The 17,179-nt window shown below is 42.6% G+C and overlaps 1 protein-coding gene across 10 annotated transcripts in view; it reads right to left on the minus strand.

Moving 5' to 3' along the window:
* Nucleotides 1-17,179, minus strand: part of TSPAN4 (tetraspanin 4) — a 486,061-nt gene that overhangs the window by 189,823 nt on the left and 279,059 nt on the right. For 7 of the 10 annotated variants that reach the window (XM_082230623.1, XM_082230627.1, XM_082230624.1 and 4 more), the window contains one exon: nt 9,803-9,882. The exons of 2 other annotated variants lie outside the window; for them this stretch is intronic. In XM_082230623.1, the coding sequence (XP_082086749.1) occupies nt 9,803-9,865 (63 nt within the window). In that variant the 5' untranslated portion in view covers nt 9,866-9,882. Of the gene's footprint in view, nt 1-9,802; nt 10,945-17,179 lie in introns of those variants that run through there. One more of the 10 variants, XM_082230619.1, reaches the window with a different exon arrangement.

Consider the following 17,179-nt stretch of genomic DNA (forward strand, 5'->3'; position numbering starts at 1 on the left):
AAGGTTATGTAATCAGTGCAATATCGATTTCAAACCTGGCATACTTTTGGGTTTCAGAACCTCTTATTCAGGACTTCATTATACTATGTACAGATACTAGGGTGAGATGCACTTAATTAATTCCATCATGGGAAACCCTGTGAAGGAGCTTCCACTTGGGCAATAGGGCTTTCCTCTCCTTATTTCCTCCCATGCCCCCCCAATTTGCTCTGGAGGGGTCAGGAGAACCCCCAGAACAGCATGTGCATCGTTAAGTTCAGTTCTCCACATTTCCATATCAGTTTTTGAAATTGCTTATTAACAATGCCCACCTGAAAATTAAGCAGCATTTTAGTGTGTATTTTCCCCAATATATACAGTGTATGCACAGTTTTGAAAAGCAATTTCTCCTTATCTAATATTTTCTGTATGCTAGTTTCACAAATATATACATGCTTATGCACACTTTACCCAACTACATGCATTTTTGAATACATTCCTTAGTTGGAAAACTGCACTGAAAAATCTGGAGAGGTGCAAAAATTCAACAGATGGCTTGGTTTCAGTTCAGATATTGTTTTGGAAAGCACAAATTAGCAAAGCTCAACTATAAATGGAAACTGGGCCCAATTATTCCCCCAACTCTGCTCCCATTTTCATGTCTGGTTTGGCCTCCAAGTAAGTACATTTTGAAGTACAAACAAGTCCCGTTGATTTCAGTAGCAAATAAGTAGGTGCTTAACTAACTCTCTCATTAAACTCAGTGGCTTTTCAGTTTGGAAGGTTTGTGCCCAATGAACTGCATATGTGTGTGTGTGTTCTGTTATGTTTTTGTTTTAGCTCCTTCTGCAACTACTACAACAAAAGGATGGCACTTACCACAGGCCAGCTCCAAAGTTGGTGCTGAAACACAGGCCGAGGCATTTTGTGGGGCCATGTGCAATTTCCCCCTTCCAACCTCCTCTCATGCGCAACTTTCCCCTGTCCAACTTATCTTGGCTGGGCATAATGCGTATCACTGTCAACCAGGTTCTGTTCCTAAACTCATGTTGAGAATCTGCATCTTTGGTTATTTTAAGAGAGTATTGAGTTGACTTCTAACCCGAATGAAAGAACTGTAGATATACCGTATTTTTTGCACCATAACACTCACTTTTTTCCTCCTAAAAAGTAAGGGGAAATGTCTGTGCGTGTTATGGAGGGAATGCCTACGGGTGGCATGCCTACGGATTTTCCTCCTCTAAAAACTATGTGCGTGTTATGGTCGGGTGCATGTTATAGAGCGAAAAATACGGTATTCAAAAAATAAAGGTGATGGTACAAAATGCATAGAGTAGGCAGGGGGATGTCTGGTGAAGGCAAGGATGCTTAATCTTGCCAGCTGGCTCCTAGTTACTAGGGGAAGGGCTGTAGCTCAGTGGTAGAGCATCCGCATTGCACACAGAAGGTTCTTGGTTCAATCCCCAACATCTCCAAGTAGAGCTGGGAGAGAACCCTGCCTGAAATCCTAGAGAGCTGCTGCCAGTCAGTGCAGATAATACTGAGCTAGATGGACCCATGGTCTGACTCAGTATCAGGTAATTCCCTATGCTCCTGTGTACTACAACCAACTTAAAAGTGAATCAGGCCAGAGTCTATTTTTAATTCCCCTCCATTACTAGGGATAGAGAACAATCCAAAGAGGTACCCAGCTTTTTCCCAGCTGCACATATTGTTAACACATATGGAGAAACATCACAGCTCTTTTCACAGAATCCAATCTGCTTGAATGCAGTAATGGGCCATCATATTTGCACACAGAGGATGCTGCCTTCTGCCAGGTGATACTATTTGTACACCTGGCCCAGTATTGCCTTCTCCATCTGGCAGGAGCTCTCTGAGGTCTCAGGGAGAAGTCTTTTGGATCACCTGCTACCTGATCCTTTAGAACTGGAGACACCAGGGATGGAACTGGGGCCTTCTGCATAAACAGGTGTTCTACATCTGACCTACAACCTCAGGCTTAGAACTTCTACCAGATATAGGATATACATATGCTTTCCTCTCCGGCCTGCTTGTCCTCCCTCCCTGCTACTCCCACATTTACTGGCTCATGGTTGTGAGCTCAGTACTACCCCCCCCAAAGGTTTTCATGAAATTAGGGTCAGATCCTTCAAAAGCAACTGACCTTGAAAATGTGCCATATTCTTACAAATGCCACAGCAGCATTTTTCACAGGCAGATGCTTATTTATTGAATTTGCATTCAGCAGTTCATCCATTAATGAAACTGCAGTAGGGAAATATGAAAAAAAAGTCCTCTTTACAGAAAATTGCTTTTACATTGGAAAAAGTAACTAGACTGTTATTCTAAATCACTGTTTCCACAGCACACCGTCTCTCCACCTGGGCAAGGGCCAACCAGGTGTTTCCGAACTAAGTACTGTAAACCTGTAAGAAAAACACCCGAGGGTAGCAAACAGGGTCCCTCTGCTGGAGGGCAGGTGTCGCATCAGATTACCTGGCTGCACGTCTTTCACCTGTTCATCTAAATATAAAGTATATTACCATTTTTCTGGCAGACGGAACACTTAAAAAATGGAAGATAATTTTTATCTCAGCAGAGAGTGTAGTAGGAGAGTTTTCAGAAACGGTAAGTGCCTTTTCAGGAAATGCCAGTATTTTTCACATCTCGCTCCTAAATTAGGATATTTGATTTAGCCAACTATGCAAATAGGTTTCGTGCTATGGATCAGCCTGAAGCCATTTTCAGCATTATCTCTTATGTGCAATTTAAAATAACATTATGATATCTTTTTTCTTCTTCTTCCAAGTGATCCTTCCTTCCTACATGCTCCTAAGATAAAACTGTTGTTGGCTCATTTTAGAACTGTGGCCTTATTTAGCCTGAGTTGTCAACCACTGAACAAAGAAAAAAAGACTGTCTGCTTTTCAGACGCAGGCTTGGAAATGCCTTTGTACCATTGGCTCAGTTCACAGTGCCATCTACTGCTGCGGAATAAATTATATACAGGACAGAGGAATACCACCCCACCATTCCATACATTTTACAAACTGATAGACTGATCACTACCAAGAAAGGACACAGATTGACACAAAATGTGCATATGTCAATCCATATACAGTTCTATGATTCTATATCTATATATGTGAATTTTGAAATATTTACTATAATTTCCACAGAAATACATCCCTGATGAGATCTTAGGATGAAGGTCATGATGGAGATGCTGGAAGCCTTACCATTCAGTAGAGGTTTCCTTTTTATTTAACGTCTAGCCTTACAACATGGATAATAGTTTGCAGCACTGTTTGCAATTGTGCCAGTAGATTCTACTGAGTAGAATTTCTATCTAACTTAGCTGCTCTCTGTCACAGGCTGAAAAGCAGCACAAACAAATCTTTGCTCATGCACAGTAAACTATATGAAAATGCACATAGCAGCAGGTGCTGTGCTGAAACCTCTCTAATTTAATTTTGAACAGTTCCCTTCCCCCATGAGGTCTCTCAGGAGCCAAGTAATGTCTCACTATCACCACCCAGTGGTTACGTTCAGGGGGAGGTCAGGGAGCACATCGAGGACTGAATTCTTTATCCATTCAGCAGCCAACCAGTTATCGGTTTTAGGATTAAACTGCCCCTACAGTTAAGCACACATTGGAGTGCCTCTACTTTTGGAGGCTTTTCCTCTTCCAGAGATTAAGGAGCTCGGCTGTGACATTTCAACACAAATCCTAATAAGGGCAGCAGACTGGCTTCCCATCTTAAGAGATGCAAAGGACAAAATCCCCCACAAACTCCTATTCATTCTGCTTGCTCTCTAAGACGGAAATAAGGTAGACTAGACAAGTGGCATTGATTAAGGCACTGTGATCTACATGTGAGCTCTTCTCAAAGTCTCACTAGTGGGACATGGGGCAGAACTGTTGGAGTGTTTTCACCTGGACCAAGTCCCACGTAGTTTGTGCAAATTACTTAGGAAGGAAATATTATATTTCCCCTTCAATTACTTTAGTTGCCAACAGAAATAATAATCCAGAGTGACACAAATCAGTATCCTCTAAGAGCTAGAGCAGGGAAGCAAGTATCTTGTGTCATTGTGATGGGTGGGGATGTACTTAGGCCATAATTCCACATTTAATAATGTAAAGGCCACTGCCCAGTACAATTGGACAAGATGCTCACTCCCATACCTACCCATGTAAAATATGCTTCCCCAGGGACCCCTGTAATTAACAAAAGAGGCGCACCAAATGTCTTAGCACTCTGCATTCAAACACATATCACACCCCACCTCCCCTTGCCGTGGGATCCCCTGAAGTGGAGATCGAGCAGCGCTGGGTGTTGATAGCAGACTTTGACCTCACTACAACAGGATTCTCACGCATACCACTTTATATTCCTCATAAGCATAGATGTGGAAGGAAGCATAGGGATGCCTAAATACTTTTTAGCTGGTATCTGTTAAAATTGTTTGATTGTATTTAGGAAACACATACTGTATTTAGGAAACACATACTTCCTCCAGATTCTGCAGCAAATTATTTATTGATACTGTGCTTCAATGTCAACAACTTGTCATTCATGTTAGTTAAATTAAGTGACTAAAACTGATATGTTTTTTTCTTTCTCGGAACTAGAGAAACAGCAGCATTGCAGCCTCGGGTTCCGTAAGTTAAACATTTTATATTGCTTAAAATGTAAATGTTTGTGGGGTTAATGCATTAGTGGGTAACATGTTATTGTAATGACAAACCCTTTTCCACAATAAGCATGTTTTAGGAAGGGGGGAGACAGCAGGCAGAGTGAAATTATATGGAATGGAACTATGGTGACTTAAGTTGAAGGCATATGGGTTGAAAGCCTATTATCCACTACAGCCCTTAAATGCACAGCAGGTGGTGCTATACAAGATCAATAGCACTTTTCTTTGATTCTGCCCTGAGGAGACTGGTAGGATCTTAAACTGTGTGGCTTTTAAACTCAGAATTGTAAGGAACAGCAGTGTTCAAGTTAGACATGGCTCTGATGCAAAATATTTGCCTGCCCCTAAAACCAGGAAAACACTATATCACTGATCTTGCACTTGCATGTCTATTACTTTTTTACTCAGGACTTAAGGGAGAAACGTGCTAGGAGGAAGGCACGCTTGGAAAATCCACACCGTGATCAGCTCCCACCCGGAAACTGATGTCCCCACGGTGGAAGAACAAGTGGATCCAGAATTGGCCTCCACAGTCACTTACGGACTCATTGTTAAAACCATGTTTATGGAAGACAATCTTACTCAGCTCCAAGTGATCGCCAAAGAAGAAGAAGAAGATTACTTTTTTGTCACCTTTAGCAAGTGTGAGCATGATAGTCAGCAAGACTGTGTCAATGGTCTCACCACCTGTTGCTGGAGCAACCTGCTGTCACTCTATCTAGCTCTTCAACTATCTACATCCTAGCACTGATACTGTGTGTCCACAAACAGAAAGATCTGTAGCTCCCTTGCTCCAAATTCAAGAGAGCCTATGAATTTCATGCATCTCTAAAATGTGCACATATACACAAAATAGATGCACAGCAATTAATTAGCTCCACAATATGAACACTACAAATCCCAAAATGCAGTGTACTTCAACCACAAAACAATTCATCCTGCCAAATTCTGATGGTCTCATTGCCCTATGGTGTGTATATGATATGCACATATTATAAGGGCTTATCCATGCCAGAGTTTAACATGTAGTTACAGTTGTTTGCATTCCCATTTAATTTGCATCATCCACATGATGTTCCCCACAAACATAAGGTACCCTCCTGGTTTTCCCCTATAATTTTTTTTTGCTGCTACCTTTTCCATGCCCCTACCCATCATCAGTTCTTTCTTGGCAGCAATGGTATCTATCTCCAATGAGAATAACCACAGCTGCATATTTTCTCGTTTTTGGACTTGGTGTTCTGATAGGAGCACTCCTATGGAGGTGGCAGCTAATGAAAGTAGCAGCAAATGCCAGCAGCAGCTTGCCGGCTTGGACGAGAAAAAGAACAAGCTGCAAACAGCAGCCTTTGGGTGCTGGACGCCATTCACTCCATGTCCACTACTTTCAAAAACCATGTGGGGTTCTTCCCCTGCCTGCTCAGCCCTCAAGTGATGGGAGAGTGGCTCATCTCCCCTCACAGACAGAGAGCCTGAGGAGAGCTGTAGCTCAGGGAGGGTGGCACATTCACACACACTACTCGTGAGGTAAAATGGTGTTCATCTGTACCTGGCCCGTCTCTCACACAATTTCAGCAGTTTTAGGACAGACACACACCTCTCCATGCCTGTCGTCACATTTCCCTGTATACTGTAGCTTCACACCAAATGAACAATTAGAACTGGATAGGAACCTGTGGCTATCCAGATGTTGTTGGATACTTCCCATCAGCTTGAAGCAGCATGGCCATCTTCAGGGATGATGGGAGCATCATCAGATGTTCGGCAACATCTGGACAGCAATTGGTTCCACATCTCTGAACTGAGCTGTCCATTTCTGGAGGAGGGCCACTGTTAGACCCATAGATGGTATCTCACAGTAGAAGAAGTTCTTTCAGATCAAGAGATGCTCCGCAAGGTACAAAGGTCCACCCTTGGCTACAGTCAACATGAACAAGTCCCAACATTGATCTACATATCTCAGTGTTCTTGACTCTAACTGGGAGCAGAACTTCATACAGCAGAGGTAGCCAACAGTCCCTTGTCAGGTGTCCTGGACTACAACTCCCATCAGCCCCAGCCAGCATGGCAAATATTCAGGGACAATGGGAGTTGTATTCCACCATATCTGGGGGCACCATGGTGGCTACAATGCACACAGCACTGCAGGACACAGTAAGAGCATTAATGGTGATTGCTGTTCTAAATTCAATTAATAACATAGCAATACAATACAGGACAATTATATACATTTTATTTAAAAAAACAGATTTGTGTCTTTGATATGCATACCTTCTAAATATGCATATTTTACAACAATGGCTACTCACTTGAGCAGAACCTGTGAGCTGGCTAGTGAGGAATAATCACTTGTCTGGAAAGTGGGAGGTGCGCCCTCTTCCTTAAATGATGGGGGGTAACTGAAAGTATAAGTATTACATTCTTGCTCTCCACTGTATCTTTCCACTTAACATGAATTGTGGTGGGGTGAGGTGGGGGGCAGGGAATCAGCCCTGATAGACTGAAGGTGTTGCTTCTGTTTGAGCAAAGAAGACTTGCTTGATTGGGTACAAGTGATTTTGTGGTGGCATTTTGAGTTGTATTTGGTGAAACAGGAAGAATGTGTTAATATATGACTGACCTGGGGTGCATTTAAGAACACAGGATATTTCTAGATTCTTAAAACATTGATAGTTCCAACTTTTTGATGCTAAGGAAAAGAAACCCCAGAGGTTTACAGATAAACAAAAATGGAATAATGAAAATTTCCGCTCCTCAACTAGAAACTAGCATCATAAATAATTTATTGTATGCTCTCCACATCTAGTCTTGGGACACAGACAGCTCATAATTCCTGCACTCTACTGACCAAGACCTTGAGAATAGGAAGAATGCAAGAAAGACAGTGGTGGTTGTAGTAAGCTTGTTCAGAAAGATCATAATAGCAATTACATTGTGAAATATCCCAAGGAAATGTTCTGCAGTCATCCCATTGGAAGTGCACACACGTTGCAAGCAGTAATTCCTTTTAAAAAAATATGTGCATGTACTACAGTGCAGGATGGATGGAGAGAACCTGCAGGGAATGTCCTTTAAGGCTCTGCCATGCATCATCTTAAGGGTGGCTATTCATGCCAGCCCTCTTGTTTATCTTCTGCATATAACATTTTAGCTGGCTGGCTGAGCAAGAAACTCCACCAGAAATGGACAAAGCCTTAGAGAAGCGGATGGCTTAAAGGGACAAGAGAATCACAGTCCCTGACTTGTCAGGAAGCTTTGGGGTAAGCTGGGATAAACACCAGGGGATATTTAGGATCCCAGCAGTGTGAGAGAATCAGGAACTAGAAAACAGACTAGTCGGATTTGATATTTTCTTTCAGCTTATCCGAGCTTAAATGGAGTTCCCCTCCTTGTGTTTCAGAACTCTCTTCTGGAACTGAGCCAATGCTGAATATACGTATATTTGGTCTGCAACAGGGGGAAAGAAGGGAAATAGAGGGGAGTGTTTTAAGAAAGGTAGGGTGGTGGGTGAAGCCAGCCCAGCCTTAAATTTTAAGTAGCTATCCATCCCCTCACCTCTCCTCTCCTCCCCACCCCCATGAAGGCCAGAGCTATCTACCCATCCTCTTCTCAAACCTCATTCCCTCTGTCTGTGATGGCAAGAGGAGTGAGAAAACAGGGAACATGACTGGGCAACTGTGATGCCACTTAGAATTTACTGCAGATTGGGGTCAGGCACTGCCAGTTGCTGACCCCTACATCCCCCCCCCCAATTTCTTTAAACACATTCTGATTAATTGAGACGAGGGCTAATTTACATGATTATTTTTTTAATCATTGCTTAGCACTTCCCTAGCATAAATGAGGATGCCACACAGTAGGAATGTCATATGCCATTGCAACCTGCAAAAAAATAAAAATAAACTTCACTCTCCACACGCTGGCCCATTGGCACCCAAGCAAACATGCCACATAAGCCAGTTAACAAACCGAATCACGCTGCTTTCAGTCAGGCTGTGTTAATACAGTGCAAGACAATTCCAGCGGCTTTTGCAAAACTTCTGATGTTCCTCCAAAAGAAAAGTTTATCCGGGTTGTTCATGATTTTGCACCAACACAATCTTCTCTCAGAAAGCAAGATTCCTATCAGATTTGCATCTTCAGATACTCTCCTGGGAATAAAAGTTAACGTGGCAGCTTAAAGCAGGGCTAGGAAGTTGCTATCAGGGTGTGCAGCGCTCTCCCAGCAAATCTGTTTCTGTGATGCAAAGTCTCTGCTCAATGCAGAAAGCTGAGTGCTTGCCTGCTAACCTACTTTATTCCAGCTGCAGTATCACTGTTATTAATGACACTGCCAGGCATAGGTGGACACCTCATCACGTGCACTCCTATGATGTGCATATTGATCCAGACAATTCTGTGTCACAGAACAACAATATCATAACAGGAACCACCTTTACAACAGAGAATCCCTCTGCAAACCAAGCTGAACTTAGGTTTGAGCATGCAGACACCTTTAAGTGGAACAAGGGCAAACAATGAATTCTCAGACTCCAAAGCAGTATCTAAGCATGCATGCATTTGAACCAAATCGATAAAGAACACAGGAAAAGGGGAACATGGGAAACATCTATATTTTCTTGGCCCTGTAACAACTCATCAAGCAACTTAAGAGTTAGAAAGAGGGAGAGAGAGCCTTTCTGCACATTAGATAGAGAATGAAGTGGCAGAACTCTGGGTGGTACCACTTCATGGTGAAAGTGGGGGAGGAGGGTTCCATATTTTTGAATGCTTCTCACAAAAAAGGCTCTAATATGCAAGAAACTCAAACATCAGCGACAGAAATATGTGGAACCTTTCTCCCTGGTCTGTTAGTGGAGAAAGGAAGTCGCTTTGTTTTATTCTTTTCTACAGGACAGAACATTTCAGGTCTGTGGAACTCCTCCTCCTGCAGACTGAAGTGCAACAGTCCCGTTTTCTGCTGCCACCTCAGCCTACCACTTCATTCTGCATCAAGTGTACAACAGCACCCAGTTCTTCACTTTTGCCATTACACACTGCCCTGAAGTTTGGAGGAAAGCAAATCTATAGAATTTAGTGGCAACAGGGGCGGGGGAATCGCACCTGCACACATACTCACCCAGAAGAGGAGGTTGAACACAAACATGAGGTACTTAATGCACTGCAGGCAGTTGTGAGCCATGCTGCACCTCTTCAGTTCTAGAAGAAAAATAAAGGAGAGATCCAAGTAAAAGACCACATACTTGTTCCCCTTGGGGGATGTGTACTTAGCCTTGGTGGCCTTAGGGCCTGGGTTGGTATGGAATCCAAAAAAAGAGTTGCTCGCGGCCCCAAACTGGCCGCCATACATGCTGCTATAGCGACGGAAGGCGCCATTTGGAAAACTGTAATCCTTGCTGTCCAAAGAAGGGCTCCTGTGATAGGTTGATTCATCCGTGCTAGATCTGCGCATGGTGACGTCAAAAGTGTTCCGCAATTTTTACTGACAATGATATTTGTAGGCTTGTTTTACTGGGAGTGGGGGGGGCAGGTTGCAGGTGGTTTCCTTTATTTGGTTTTCCCACCCCCTATTGTTTTCTGCCAGCTGTTCTTTTGCCTACCATCCTGACAAGGAAGTCAAAAAACAAAAACAAAAAAACAAAAAGATTGTGCTGTCAATGGAGCCAGTTGGCTAACAGAAGCCTGCTCAGCCAAGAGTTAGAAAAAGAACACGCTTACTTGTTGAGAAGTCTCTCCTGCACAGCAAACATTCTCTTTGGTGTCACAATCGCCCCCTCCCCCCTGCTATCAAAAAAAGAAAAGCAAAAGAGAGATACTATACCCAAACAAATTGTTTTGCTTTGGTTTTTTTAAAAGAGAGAGAGACAAAAGTGATCTCGTTTTTGTTTTATCCCAAATGCCATTTAAAGTCTTGACTCCACATTGCCTCTCAAAAACCAAAAACCAGGGATGCTGCACGGAACAGAGGCTAAGAACAAGAGGGATTATCCAAAAGGCAAGCAGCTCCCGTGCCCGGCTCCTCTTGGACACATTGCTTTGCCCAGAGATGCTCAGTTCCCTTTAAATGATCTCCCCGTCTCCCTTCGCACAGAGGAAGCCCACGGCAGGAAGAAAGAGCGACCCGTGCTTCATTCACAGCGCTGTCACTCCTTAGAGATTCCAATCCAGTCATGCTCTCCCTGTGCTACTAACACAGTCCCAGCTCTCCTGGTCCATTCCTGCATCTGAAGCGAGAGGCAGGAGGAGAGACGCTTTTCTTTACTGTATCTCATGAATGCCTGCTCAGCACTCTCTCCGGCTCATGCCCCCCTCCCTAGCCAATCAAATTTACTCTCACGCTACGCTACTCTCCCTCCCTCCCCCCTCCATCACCTTCTTCAAAAAAACAAAAAACACTTCCCCTCTGTTTCTTCACAGCAAATCCAGCATGAGCTGCTTTTAACCAATCGGTGCACAGGTGAAGAAACTACTGCATGTGTCTCCGGATTTAACCAGAGACGTTCCCAAAGATAATTGCATTCTCACTCTGTCCGGTGTACGGGGTGGGATTTTAATCATCCCGGCTGCCATTGGCTCCTTAGATTTATGGTCCCTTAGGAAGGAGCCACAGAATTTACAGGTGTTCTAAGTGTAATTGCCCTCAAAAGCAGGGAGCGTATTAAGTCTTGTAGGAGGCGCTTGTTTATGGAGGAAAGACTCCTAAGCTTCCCTGGAGATTCTGCTTCCCTCTTCACCCCCCATCCCTGCACCCCTAAGCTTCAAGGACATGCCTGAGCAGCTGCTGAGATGATCCCTTACTGTGGAGAGGTCTGTGTTTCTCTTCTTCATTGTTCTGATCCAACACATCACTCACTTGATTGTCCTGACAGCTAAGTTTCTCTCTCAAATAGCCCCATCACAGCAGATTCCCAGAACTCCCAATTCAGTGCAAAAAAAAAGGGCCAAAAATTGCTCTGAAAAATTGCTTCCTCTCCTCACTCTGGGAAGCTCACCCCGTGACCCTCGGCCAGTAGCCATCTCTCAGCCTAGCATACCTCACAGGGGTGCTGTGAATATGACACGGGGGTGTGGCATGCATGTTGCCTTCAACTCCACGGAGAAAAAACAGGTCATATATGTTATAAATGGATCAATGAAACAAAACATAGAGACTGCATGCCACCTCCACTATCCGCCTGATCCAACAAAGACCCTGGGTTGGCTGTGTGGATGGGACAAGCATGGGTGATACTACTTTGGACAAGTGAGGGTCGGGGGTGGATATGCTCCCCCCCCCTTATATAACTAAGAAGGGGTACTTCTAGTACTGACTGCAGTGGGTAGTCTCTCCATTTACAGGTTAGGGAGCCTCCATCTACACCACCAAACTGGCCAGGTTCAGGGGTTGGGGTGGGGTCTCTTCCATCTGTTACTTAATTCAGCAAGCAGTAGGGATTTCAGGCTTACATGGGAGGAAAGATTATCTTATGGCCATGGTCCAGGCAAATGACTCTGGGAAAGAAAACCAGATCATGTTCTGCTGCCATGATGCCACATTTTGCCAGTTCTCTTGATTTCATCACAAACAGGACCATTGCTGGTGCTTCCGTAAAGCTCTAATGGGCTAGCAACACTAAAATAAAGCATGAACATCAAGAATAGCCCAGACCTGCAGAGAAAAGTGTGGGAAAGCCATACAGGGCAAAGCAAAACCATGGAAAGTAAACAGACACACACACACACACACACACACACACACACACACAGAAAGAGACAGACAGACAGACAGACAGATTTCTTTTTCTTTTTGAACCACTGGAGTCAGCAATACTATAAACAGCTTTCTAAGCTTTGCCCTTATAGTGAACAAAAGTGTAGTGCTGAATTCTTCCTTCTCCCCCCTTTTGTTCAGGGCATTTCACTAACACTGCATGCATGTCCACCATGGGTGCTATTTTTTGGCAAGTTTATACAAGCTTCAGTTGAGAAACTGTGTCTTTGCAGTTCAGTCTGTGTGGTGTTGACTGGCACTGAATATGCACAGTTCATAGTCCTATGGTGTACTAATGTCCCTCGGGATTAGGAATCACTGATACAATACACACATCACATAAAATATATCATTGGGCAGCAGGAGGAAGCAACTGGTTAGCAATTTAAACACCTTGATGCAGAAAGAACATACACAATCTGAAAGCAGATCTCTTTCCCGAATCATCTTTCTTGGGGAGGCAATCAGAGAATTTGGCTTAATTAAACAGTAAAATAGAAAAAGAATAGAAGATAGAATCATTGAATTGTAGAGCTGGAAGGCACCCCAAGGGTCATCTAGTCCAACCCCCTGCAATGCAGGAATCTCAGCTAAAGGATCCCTAACAGATGGCCATCCAACCTCTGTCTAAAAACCTCCAGTGAAGGAGAGCACAACACCTTCCAAGGTACTGTTCCCCTGTTGAGCAGCTCTTACCATCAGAGAGTTCTTCCCAATGTTTAGTTGGATTCTCTTTTCTTGTATTTTGAATCCATTAATTTGGGTCCTACCCTCTGGAGCAGCAGAAAACAGGCTTGCTCCATCTTCCACGTGACAGCCTTTCAGATATTTGAAGGTGGTTATATCATATATCATATATCATATCATATCATATCATATCATAATATCACATCATATATCATATATATGCCAACCATCTCTGCAAGGTCATCCTTGCAAGGCATGTACTTGTTTGAACTACAAGGAATTTATTAAAAAGACAGGCAATCAGCTGTTCTCTCTTTCTCCAACCCAAATGGTCTTATCAAACACAAAGATAGATACTGGGTGGGATTAAACTAATGAGTCCTATCAGTGGAAGCCCTGTGGGCTCCTAGAGCTCAGCATGTTGTCCAAACCCAATCTTGCAGTTAAGCTTTCCCCTCACTAATCATGAGCTGGGGCTAGAAACAAACGTTCGCTACAAACCTACAACAAGCACTTGTGTTTTACTTCCTAAATTCCTCCTTCAAATCCAACAAGGCTCCCTGTATACCTGCCTGCCCCTTATCAGCCTCCCCTGTCTTTATTTGGTGTCTTTCCCCCTTTTTTGCCAGTTGCCTTAGTACCACCAGCAGGTGACTCCTTATTCTATCCATCCTGATTCCGTTTGTCATCTGTAGATTTAACCAAACAGTTCCCAGACTAATCTTAGTGTGATCCTTGTAACTAGCAGTTGTTTTTTCCTTATTCTGTCACAAACAGTTTATTGGATTACTGTGATACTGGCTCTTCATTTCACTGTTAATTCTCTATACATCAATTGTTAAGTTTTCCCCATAGTGCACTGTGAACCTTGATGCAAGCCTGAAACATGTGTAGTTCTGCCTGTTAACACATGTAGTCACTGACAGCAGTAGACACACAGTAAGAGTTCCTGATATATTTCAGTCATATGTCTACTCTGACAACGCACATTACACACTATGCACCATCTCCCTCAGAAACACAAAGATTATTATTATTTCTAATGAGGAATAAGCAGCCCTTGCAAATTATCCCTATAAAGAAGCTGAAGCCCTGCACTCATACTAATATCAATAAAAAAGGAAGTGCATATCACATTTGGCTTATTGTGCAAGCCAATTTCTGCTCAGAAGAGTCTCATTGTTAGATGTTTCTATACTCCTCCTGCATGCAGTTACAGCGGCAATGTAATTTATATGCTAGCCATCATGCATGCCGGTGCATCTTCTAACCTGGGAGATCAGCTAAGGTTCAAAGCAGCAGCAATTCAAAGGTACACGTACGGTACAAATGCTCTCACTGTCTAGTACAAAGCATTCAATCAAGCACAAAAATCAGTGTTAACTCTCAATAGGTACTATAGTCCCCGAGACAGCAACCATTTTCAAGGAGTCTTAAAAGCAGAGATTTCAAGGTGGGAGTAAAGAATGGAATTCAAACAATACAATATTAGCTTGTAGAAGTAATAGTCCTATGCTACCATCTCCACAATGTTTATTGTCCGCTCCAGTCTGCCTTTAAAGCAGGTTGATTCAAAGTGACCTCTGTCTCACATAAACAAAGCAAGAAAAATGAAACAAAGCTGTTATACACTGCTGAAGTTTCTATAAGTAGCTACAACTTCTGTTTCGCACCAACACAGGGCATTTTCACAGGTTACACTAAGAAAAAGAATCTCCCATGCCCTGCATCCTTAAAATAAAAGAAAAAAAGATGAGCAATTGGCAAACTATGTTTTCTTTTTAACAACCCAAAAAGACCCTTACTATGAAGCAAAATAGGATGCTTGTGCATAAAGGAAGATAACCTGGCTGTAGAGACTTCCAATGCATGCATGGGAATAGAAGATCTCTGCTGGATCAGAACAAAGGCCCATGTAGTCCAGCATCCTGTAATCACAGTGGCCAATCACATGCCTATGAGGCTGGCATCCTCTTGGCCTTCGTAGTACCTTTCCTTACCTATGGTATACAATCTATCTTAGCTTCCATTATTGTGGTTTTTAATAACCTCTAAGCATTCTGGAGAGATTTGACCATATTGTCTTTCTCTTTCATTTTCCCAATCCTCTCATTTTTGAGATGTTTCCTCTTTTGAAGTCAAAGGTTTTAGCAACTGTCCACTTACATAAATATTGAATTTGATAGCACTGTGGTCACTGTTTCCAGTGGTTAAACCACACTTACATACTATATTGCAGCGGATTCTGGGCACCTTTTAATATCAAGTTCTGAGTTGCCACCTCTTTGGTTGGTTCCATGACCAACCAACTGTTCTAAGGCATCTTTTACTCTCTTTACAATCAATTGTCATTATATATAAGGGTCTAGTGACTTCTGTTTCAGTGTATCTGAAGAAGTGTGCATGCACACGAAAGCTGATACCTAAAACTACTCAGTTGGTCTCTAAGGTGCTACATTATAATTTTTAAATTCTTTTGGAAGGATTCTTTTAAAGACTTTCTTAGATCATATAACTTTTTTGAAGACTTGATTCTTTTAAGGGAGTTTTTAGGTTTTTAAGAAGAGTCTTTTTAACTATCTTTTTAAAGAATTGTTTTAATTTATTTTGACTACGACAGACGAACACTGCTACCTACTTGAATCAAGGCTTCTAGATTATCACTAAATTGTACCTCTTTGGCATAACTTTGACACATATCTACCCAGTCTGCATGGGATTGCCTGAACCCATCAATTACTACAATATTTCCTTCTTTTGACATCTCCTTGATGTCATTCTCCTTCTCAAGATCACACTGGGCATTTTGGTCAATGGGTTGGAGGGGCAATGACAGCACTTTCCCAGTACTAAATTAATACTGGGGGCTTGTATCATCACCCTTAGCAATTATTTGGAAGAGTTTTGCTGCCCTGCAGTTTCCAGATTGTTGGGCTCTATGTTTTCTTTGATGTACAGGGTGACACCACCTTCAACATGCCTGTCTTATACTGTTTGCATCCAGAAATAATCATGCCATACTGCTTTTCTCCACTCCCCAGATTTCCATTATACTTGCTAGTGCTATGCTTTCCTTTAAAACCCAGTCCTCCAGCTCATCCATCTTGGCTCAAAGGTTTCTAGAATTAGCATATAAATACCTATGAATGGTGTCAGTCTCCAAATGCCTCTGGCATATGTATTTTGCCTATCTGTGATTGGGCCTCTTTGAACTGCTGTCATATCCTTCTGCACATTTGTTGCCTGGTTTCTCCGGTGTGTGTGTGTGTGTGTGTGTGTAGCAATCCTATGCATTTTTACAAAGGAGTATTGGAGCTTACGCCTACTTTTCCATAAGGAAAAGTTAACAAAGCAATGACAAACACACCAGTTTGATTAATTCTCATGATGTCATATAATGGAAATCATACTGAACTGAACTTTGTTCAGCTGAACAAGTTATTAGCTTCCTTGATGAAAATCCTGGTCTGAGGAATAACTTTTAAAAATTAACTTTGGCAGCAGCAGATTTTATCCGTGCCTCATTAAAAATGTTTATTCCATTTAAAAGTAGGCGGCCAATGTGGCAATAAGCTCAAAGAGCATGAATTTGATGGTAAAGCACATTGAAAAATGATGGGCATTCTAAACTATAATCAGCTTATAAATAAAGTTTCACTGGAGCAGTTAACATTAAAATGAAAACATGAAACAATCTGGTGGTTTAGTGAAGACTATCTGAAAGAAAAACAATACGTAAAAATAATGCTAAACATTAACATGAAAGAGGAATGCACTGGAATCAGAGGAAACAAACCCAAGAAGCCAGCTGCCTAGCGTCCCATCAGTACTTCCCTCTTTCTTCCTGGATGTGGCTTCTCTCATCCAAAAATACCTTCAGAACACAGCAGGGGTTCTTTTTCTCCCTGACAACTCTGAAGCCACTCAAATGGAAGAAAAGAAGTTCCCCTTCTGATGAATATTCACAGAGGGGTGTTTGCTTTCCTGGGATGCTGCACACAAGCTTCTGTATGCAGACTCATGGTTTTCCATGTATGCATGCATGCATGACATTCTTGG

Source organism: Podarcis vaucheri (assembly GCF_965113315.1).
Source record: "Podarcis vaucheri genome assembly, chromosome: 1".
NCBI lineage: Eukaryota > Metazoa > Chordata > Lepidosauria > Squamata > Lacertidae > Podarcis > Podarcis vaucheri.